General features: G+C 33.2%; 1 protein-coding gene across 2 annotated transcripts in view; it reads right to left on the minus strand.

Moving 5' to 3' along the window:
- LOC149772599 (chitin synthase chs-2-like) overlaps positions 1 to 9,932 on the minus strand; it is an 82,122-nt gene extending 72,190 nt beyond the window's left edge. For both annotated transcript variants that reach the window (XM_089947601.1, XM_089947600.1), the window contains exons 1-2: positions 9,771 to 9,932; positions 136 to 218 (exon numbers count right to left, since the gene is read on the minus strand). In XM_089947601.1, coding sequence (XP_089803727.1) covers positions 136 to 150 — 15 coding nt within the window. In that variant the 5' untranslated portion in view covers positions 151 to 218; positions 9,771 to 9,932. The remainder of the gene's footprint in view (positions 1 to 135; positions 219 to 9,770) is intronic.

Consider the following 9,932-nt stretch of genomic DNA (forward strand, 5'->3'; position numbering starts at 1 on the left):
TCTTACGATAATTTTCGTTTTGCGCAGGGGGGTTGGGTTGCCGTTAATTTTACTATAAAGGTTACTTAAATGCCAGTCACGCTTTCGAATTAGGATTATTTAATTTTAAACAACAAAAAATGCACCCAGTCTTACCGGTTTGCGTTCCATCTTCCCAAAATGATCTTCTATTTTTATCTCGATGTACAGGGAAGTCTTCAACTTTGACACCCCATAGTCTTAAACGAGAAGAACAACATATATATTTAACCTTATGAAATCGAGTATGACTATTTCTTGACTGCTAGTTTCTATTGATTTTCTTATCGAGACGAACGTGTACAAATAGGAAGTAAAAACGCCGATATAAATTTGATACGTTCAAATAAACTGCGTCATATATAGTATACCGTACACGCTTCTAAATGCCGGTTAAATGCACCCAACAGTATGATTTCAAGAATCGGTAATATCTTTTTTTTATTATATCAAAGTTCAGATACACTGTTATATCATCAATATATATACAATATACAATAGCAAGCTTCTTTTTTTTTCCCATTGCGTTAATTACCATTTCGACCGATTCAAGTGTAATTTGATAAATTGACTAACTGTTGAGATATATTCCTCTACTCAGTACAATCGCTGTTATCTATCTATCTTTATCTATCTATATCTGTATTTATCTATATATCACTATATATATATATATATATATATATATATATATATATATATATATATATATATATATATATATATATATATCGAAAGAGAGAGAGAGAGAGAGAGAAAGAAAGAGAGAGAGTTCATGTTTTACAGATGGAAAGTAGTGCAATTAATTTTCAAAAATTAAGTCTTCGGGTGAGGAAAAAGACTTTATTAAGTAGAAGTTATATATATATATATATATATATATATATATATATATATATATATATATATATATATATACCTTAGAGTCAACTTTTTGTAAAAGGATAAAAGAATAATCATTCAGCCACTATCAGATTTCAAGATTTTGTTTCTTTTAAGACTAAGAGGCTTACTATACAGTTATGAATTACATATCGCTTTGGCAATTTTTACGATCATCTCCTCGGCCTGATTATAACGAGTTAAGCCATGGACAAAAATATACTTACAACGTAAGATAAACTGTGCTTAGTACGAGATTAGTTTGATATCGATACTCTTACTTACTTTAGTATAATCGGGCGATACTGGCACAACACAAAGTGAAATCTCGTTTATTAGAGTTCTGGGGACACTGAAAGCGTTCTGATAAAAAGAGATTTTAGATAAAAACACGATCGGATGAAATATAATCCGTATAAGGTAGCTTCTGATAACCAATATAACGCTGCAGTACATTAGCTTCATAATGTGCCTTTCCAACATAACAGTCTGGCATAGAGTCTCGTTGTTCAGGCTGCATAACCTTGCATAGTAGTTTTGTCAAAATAACAATATGGCAGATCTGGTCAACTTCCGTGGTGTATAACCTTGCCGTGATGTCTTCTTAAAATAACAGTTTGTCATATTGTTACATTTTTCCTGCACCATAATTTCATGCCGTACTCTTGTCAAAATAACAGCCAAAATAACAGTCTGGCATATATTCTCATCGTTCCAGCTGCATAACTTTTCATATCAGAAGACTTATCAAATAACAGTTTGGTATATAGTCTTAACTTTCCCTTTGCGTAACCGTGCATTGTAGATTTGTCAACGTATCAGTGTAACATATGGTCTCATCTTTCCTGCTGCATAACCTTGCCATGTAGACTTGTCAAGACGGCATATGGCCTTACCTGCTGCGTATCTTTGTCAACATGACAGTTTGGCATATGGTCTCGTCTACCCTGCTTCATAACCTTGCACTGTAGACTTGTCATCTTAAAGTTTGACATATAATTCTATCTTCCCGATTGCATTAGCTTGCATTTAGACTTGTCAACATAACAGTTTGGTATACGATCCCATCTTTCCGACTGCATAATCTTGCCTATAAATGTTGATTGCCATGTAACCTAATAATGGTTATTGTAATGTAGTTTACTCTGCATTCAGTAGTTTTTCTGGCTACAAAATCATTTCCTTCAAAAGTGGTACCTCGCTTTATAGGTCATTTTGGAAACAATCTTCACAAGACACAAGTTGTGAAGATATCACATGACTAGATTATTTATTTCAGTAAGATTTCAAATCCAATAAATCGTCATTAACAGTAAAAATGTAAAGACTAGTCGACCATTACTTCATGTGTCTGTTTTAAAAATCATCACAATTTCCAGACCACTTTGACTGAAATACATGTAGAGTATCGTCTGCTAGAATTATGCATGATAAATAAATGTTACGTAATCACCTTAATATTTGGTTCCTTGCCCGACTAGACGGCGAGAAACTTCGTTCTTACCACTCATCAAAGAAAGGTTACCTTCGGCTGAAACAAGTGATAGCGTAGATAGACCATCAAAACCTTATGTTGATACAGTCTCTGTTTCAAATGATGTCTGTCCAAATTGAGGATTAGAAGCAGCTAAACTGAATTTGATATATCAGCAAATGTTTCTAAGATAATGACAGACTGGACAACTGTACAGAGAGAAACTTTAACAAGCCTGTCACACAAAAAAACTGAAGTAAAGAACTACTTTATGATATGTTCATTATATTTCAGATTGGTTGAAATAACCAATGCAACGGTGAAACGGATCACTGAGTTCAATTAAAAGATTTTTCAACTTGGTGTCATCACAAATATACAGACATCGAGGACAGAAACATATAAACATATATATAACATATAATTGAATATCTCCAATAAACCTAGAGATTTTCAGAACCCACAGGGCCATGTTACCATGTATATAATTAGACAACTAGTATGAATCAAGAGGAATCGTTTTTTTAAACAAACTTATTAGAAAAACATTATATTTATTGTCACGCTTTAGAGGTATGGCCTTGGAAGGGTTAAATGCTCAGTTTGTATCTCAAGTCATTCCAGGAGATATTAACAATATAAACCTTTTGAAACTTTTTATTATTACCAGGTAAAGACAGAGCTTCGGCACGCACTAAATGCAATCTGAATTTTAACCTTGACCTTTATACACAGAATTAATACGGCCTTCATGCCCATTTGGTGAGCAGAAAGTGGCAGATTTGTATGGTCTTTTTAGCCGCTATGCCTAGAATCTTCTTTCTTTCAAAGAATCTAATTACATGCAGGTATTTCTCCTTAAACAATTTACCAAATTATTCTAAAGAAATCCTACTAAGCATTGGCTTGGTAAACAACTTTAATGTCTACATTCTATTATTATACAAATGGCTTGCTCAGTCTGAAGTCCTTTGGAAGATGACAATGATAATGTGATTAATGATATGTTCCCCGCAAGTTGTATTATAGTCGACTGTTTATAAGAAACACAAAAATATGCATAGATTCAATATCATTATAACTGCCTTGACCGACCCCTTATCGCTCCTTTATCGATTTACCAGTCGAATACCTTGTTCGATCCTACTGGTCAACACAGGAACTGATAACCACAAATATAGTTTTGCATGACATAAATATGTTATAGTCATTCAAACTGAAATGTTTATCGCCACCATAGGATATGATAATGTCGATCCTATTCAGATTAGTTACCATTGAATATTTAGCTTCTCCATTCAACTTCTATAACATATGCATGAAACAACACATGTTCAATCAACATATTTTGGATTTCCTTTAGATTTACTCTGTATATTTTATTTTTTGATATGATGATGTGTGTGATTAAGTTTTTAATGTCTTACAGTACATTATCATGCTTGTTAGGGTTTATTTTTCCGTACATCTATAATTTATGATACTAAGAAAACTGTCTTCAGTACGAGTATGCTTCATACAAAACATTTAAAAATAATAATTAAATATCTATACAAGCAAGTAGTACACTAACACCCATCACAAGTGCAATGAATATGAACTCCTATTTTACTTCGTTATTAGAATGCTGGTAGAAGTCAGTTTAGAGTGCATTGCATTTTCAACTTTTAACTCTTTTTCTATGTGAGTCAACTGATCTGGGTGAGATGACGCGAAAGAGGAAAACATCATCTTTGTTGCTAAAAGCCTGTGTTACTATCCTTTTTTTCTTTAAGAAATCACGTGTCTTTGCTCCATTGGCAATGAACTCTAATGTTTTTTCTCTGGAATGTCTCGTGCATGATGTCTAATTCTTTCTTTGTCAATGATGTTAGCATCTTAAAACTTGAACAGATAATTGCTTCATGTATTCACGCTTGGTTATACCGCCTCATAATTGCTAATGAGTTGGTTGTTCCTATTTATTATATTAAAGGTATATGCACAAAATGAAAGGAGGTCAACGTGCATAATTACTTTAACTAATAACCATAACAGCTCCACAAGCATTGATATAAATTAATGGTGTTTATCAGTGGAATATGTAAGAGTGTAGTCGCACTCACAGATGTCAGTACAACCATCACCATAATCCATTTTCTGAACACAATGTTTGCTCACTTACGTACCATGTCTGCCTCTACAAAGCATTGTGATGTTGTACAAAACTGTTTATCCGTTTTATACTGTTCTGTTTTAAATCGCTATTAATGGTGAGACTGACCCCAAATTTAAACAAGATGCTTGATTTGTGAAAGTTCTTGTACCCGTCGATACTGTCCATTTACATAACTATTTAACAAAGTAAAAAAAAAATCGTTATGACAAACAAAATGGTCTAACATCACTTTTAAGTCTCTTATACATTGTAGAATATTCAGCATCATTAATGTTTGTTGCAGCCAAGCTGTCCACCAATTAATAGCTCCTTTACCAACTTAACAGGGTGTGGAAAATCGCATCAAATGTATATTCATTGGACTACTTTTTGTACCCGTTTTTCACTTAAATGCCGATAGGAATCGCCCCACTAAAAAAGGTTTAACTCCACACTGTCCATTTAAGTTGATTCTTCTAAACTCCCATGTCTGTATCTTTCAAATAACTATCAATCACACATGTTTTTCATTAGTGGGGAGTCTTAAGTCCACCGCCAAAGACACAACAACATATGAGGCAGAGACTATTTCTTGAGGACAGAAGTCAATCAGGTGCGATTTTAAAACAGGAGTATAATATCTTCGTTTCACTATTGCATGTTAATTGTGCTGATTTAAAACCTTGTAATGTATTTAATGACGACCACCTATCCTTTGTACACGCATGTTCAAAACGCACTGATCCTCTATATTTTACCTATCCGTATTCACGTGTAGTCCTGTGTTAATTTCTTTTTATATTATTTTCATCTCCTTTTCTTGAATTTCATGTTAAACAAGTTGATTTTCCACATGTTTGCATATCTAGTACTTGTATTTCCTTCCTCTATTTTCCTTATCACTTTTTCGCTATTGATTTTGTATCATTGTGCAAATGGTTGTACCGCTCTGGTCGACTAAGTTGTTAGAGCGACTTCCACGGATGAGTAAGGTTGCGGGTTCAAACATCAGCCGAGTCATACAACATACAAAAGTGGTTCTAGTACCTGCATCTCTTGCAGTTCAGCATTAAGAGGTCAGCGTTAGGACTGGTCGGCATGGTGTGAGGATAATGGTCTGGGCGGGAGATCATGCTAAATGTCTACGGCATTATGCCTCAGTGTTAGCTTTATAAACTGGCACACTGCAGAAACCGTAACGATATGACTTAAAAATTATGAAAGTATGTTAGCAATCCAAATCACAAACACACATATATATACCTGATTGCACCTTTCTGATATATTTCTTTTTTTAAATATAACATCCTGCTAGTAATATTTATCTGAAATATTGATTCTGCCAATAATTTATATAGATTGATTTCACTTACAAGTAAAGGTAGAAAGTTCATCTGAAATATTTGAGTAATTCCAGTGTTAATAGTGCACGTGATTTTAATTCATCCGTATCGTATTGTAACTCCTCCCACCTGAACTAAGTTTAAGTTTGTAATCGTTCTTTGGGATTGTTTGTTTTATGGACATATTCAAGTTTTTCTTTCGAAAGATTTATCCTGGATAATGCATAGTGGATTGTTTAGATAACAAGATTGAAGGAATGTCTTTGCATATCATTGTATAGAAGTTTAAATGTCCCTACGATTCCAGAAATAGTTATACGAGTTTCCTCAAAAACAAAACGAAAAGACTAACTTGTGTTTTACATTGTACCTTTCCAGACCTGTTAAGTTTAGTTGTGATCTATTTCATATGTAAGAATCTTTTGCATTCATTCCGTAATATATGTTATCACCCTGCTAGGAGAATATGTACGAAATAGTCGCCATTTCATTTGTACCAACGTATTATTTATTACTTCTGATTTTAATACATTGATATTATGTTGAACCGTTTGTTCCACAACTATTTCATTTGACAAGCTAATTATTTTTAAAACGTCAAATTTTCATGCTGCTTGACATTGTTTATCTACGTGATGCACTTCGGTGTTCTTTAAGGCAGAGGTGTATCTTTCACACGTTGTCGCGACGGTGTGGTATCTCAGTAAGACGTATGGTTTCAGTACCTCATTTATTTAGTTGTCGAATATTTATAGTTCATTACCAACTAACTCTTTAATAATTATAAGATAAGAATTCTATTTTTTTTTCAGATTACAGAGTCCATATATCTAAATTTAACTATAGTTAAAAATGTATGTACAAGTATACAGATACATCTGCAACAATGGACTTTGCCCTGCATTGTTAAGAATGAAATTAAGTAGTACAGTGTTTCAACTGCAAATAATACGAGAATTTAAATGAATGTTGTAGTTCCACAAAGATTTCAATATAAGTTCTTACTAGTAGACATTCTTGTCATCATTAAGAATAAATAGTTTCTCATAACTTAATCAAGACTGAAAACATTATAATGTACAAACGTGTTAGAGGCATTGTTCCAACTAGAAAGGCCTAACAGAAAACAAAGACTATTATTATAACCAATAACATAATATTCACTTCACGAGTTTATGATATTTACCGTTCATTATTTTAGCATTCAATATTTTTTCAGCCTAGTTCATATCATCTTGTTTGTTACATACAGATAACCATTCATCGGAATATGTGCCCTCTCCATCCTCCCGTTGAAATATCCCAGTATGTAAATTAAATCCCAGAGTGCATCAAATTACTCCTGGGTTTAAATATTCCCGAAGTAAAGTTAGCAAGGCTATCATTTTCTATTTTTCTTTTCTATTCCAAAATTCGGTTTCAACAATTTTAACCTAGGTCATCCTAATTCCTCCTTTGTTGGAATACCTAATACACTGATCTATACTTTTGATGTGGTCTTTTCTTTTCATTTTTTGTCAGCGTCGTCTTTTCCGATTTGCGACTAATGTTACTGAATCACTATATTGTTACAATGTCAGCATAATCAGTGAAACACTTCCAGATCCTAGCCTTTTGCGTTCAGTTAAAACCTTTCCACTACTGATACATGTTATCGTAATAAGCTGAATATTATTTAATGTTTCTACTTTCTAGTAAATCCTTAACTTTCTTTTCCCTAATTAATATTCTTCGTTAGACTATATTTTCATGTTTCTACTTTTCAAATATTTTTAACATAATCATGCATATTATCGCATTTTCTCACATTAAATGAAGACATTAGTCACAGTTAATATGTACTTGTATATATTGATGTATTATAATATGCTAGTTTGTAAGCACTTTCTACCTGCTATTGGTCAGCCACATCGCAAACATAAACTGTTTCAAACGGCGATTAATTGTATGCCTGCTTATGTAATATTTAAGTAGATTACATTATTTAAGCCCATCGTATTTCACTTTTCTTCTAAGACGTTTAATATATTCATGCATTTGAATAACATTTGTTTAACCGAATTTCCCAAATAGTTGTAAGGATCTCTAAGAAACTGAGGTTTTTTCTTGCACTACAACGTTTACCTTATGTAAGATTGCGTCGGCATGGAAGTCGGTCATTTGTCCATGCAATACTGTATGCATTCAATGGATAACTAAACTTTGTTCTCTTAATTACGATTATCTGCAATTTGATTGGTCAGGTTTCTTTAATTCTTTGTAAGTTTATTCTAATTATTTGAACATTTTACCCCTTACGTTTGTAGCCACTTCCATGGAATTAAGAGCCCAATACAGGCAAACGACACTGCTGTCTTGTTGGCGTACGTCAAGAACGATGGCAGTGTGATAATATGTTTCTTATGCGTAATAAATAATTGTGTAAATACAATAACATAAACGATTGTATAAAATTCTGAAAATATAGAGCTCAAACCTGGGTTAATCCAAAATGTAAATAATGGAGTGAGTGTCCTTTCTCCCTTATTCAAAAGATTGGTACTTATACGTAGTGCTGAAAGAAGTAAACTTTCTCATCAATCGTAATTCCAATTTATATAAATATCTTAAAGCTTTGGCAGTTTTGAACTTTGCGACAGTCACGTATGGAAACAATAAAGCTGTCATTAATAGTCGTCGCAAAGATATAGGACACAACTTCAGCTGAAACTCGAGCTAGTGTTTGGATTTATAAACGATGGCAGGAGTGTTATTCGCAGGTCTTTATTACACACATGGTCTGATAGAACAAATCAGGAAAACAAAATGACACAAACACATACACATCATTAGGTTACACAAATACACACATACATGCATATTTCGATAGGTACTGTCTCCCAAAGTTATGTATGTCTACGTAGTGTGCAGCCCTCTCTTTGTGTATTTTGTTTAGGATAATCGTGCTTCACAGGTTTTTTAAACAATCTACATAAATGCTTTCATTTTTATGTAACAAAAGGTTATGTACTGCTAGTAATTGATAGCAACCCTACCCCATATTGCCTTTCAAAATGGATTTGCTGTTAGCTTTTATCAACCCCAATTTATTTAAGTTTGTGTATGTTATCTTGTTCATAAACTCTCTCTCTCTCTCTCTCTCTCTCTCTCTCCGCGAAAATAAAAAAAAATCTCGTAATCAGACATTTGTGTCACTTTCCAGTACACTACAGACTACACTGCAAAATATTAGAAATAAATCATATTTGCTTTACTATGTTGCATGCTTACTAATTTAGGAGGTGTTAATCCCAAATTTTGACATCGGGAAATAAATGTTAAGTAAACAGATTTAAATTAATGGTGTAGTTTACTCATAGGCTTATTTCACCACCAAGGATTTAACGTTTTGGGTAATTTGAGTATAAAGTCTATTGGTAGTTGTTCCCATAACACTGTTATGGGTAATTTAAGTATAAAGTCTATTGGTAGTTGTTCCCATAACACTGTTATGGGTAATTTGAGTATAAAGTATATTGGTTGTTGTTCCCATAACACTGTTATGAGTAATTTAAGTATAAAGTCTATTGGTAATTGTTCCCATAGCACTGTTATGATCAAGAGTCAGCTTGTGCCATAGTGACAGGAAACTGACTGCTTGTTTTTATATGTATCCAAGTAAAGAATAGAATGGCCCATTTAGCACACTAACCTTAAGGAATGGTTAGTATGTAGTCCTTGTTAGACGTCAGAGTTATGGGCTGACCAGTTTTCATTTTATATTCATTAAGCATGAATCTAAAATTGCTTGTTAATTTAAGTGACCAGCTTCAACGATCATGCTGTTTGTACGGCTTCGTTTTGGCTCCGTGAGCATGAACAAATAAAAATTTAATAAAGAATCGATTATGTAACAGAGTGCAGAAACGTCTCTTACCTTTTAGTCAAAATTCTTCTTTTGTTTTACTTGTTTTATTTTTCCTGACTACTCCAAAAGCTTAGTTCGTTGATAGAAAAGTTTTGAGACGTCTTCTTCGGTTAAGTTACATATTTATGACCATATTAGCAAACTTGAATTCTGTATGTCAACAAGCCCTGC

The sequence above is a fragment of the Sinohyriopsis cumingii genome, unplaced genomic scaffold, assembly GCF_028554795.1.
Source record: "Sinohyriopsis cumingii isolate HCF-2022 unplaced genomic scaffold, ASM2855479v2 utg001348l, whole genome shotgun sequence".
Taxonomy (NCBI): Eukaryota; Metazoa; Mollusca; class Bivalvia; order Unionida; family Unionidae; genus Sinohyriopsis; species Sinohyriopsis cumingii.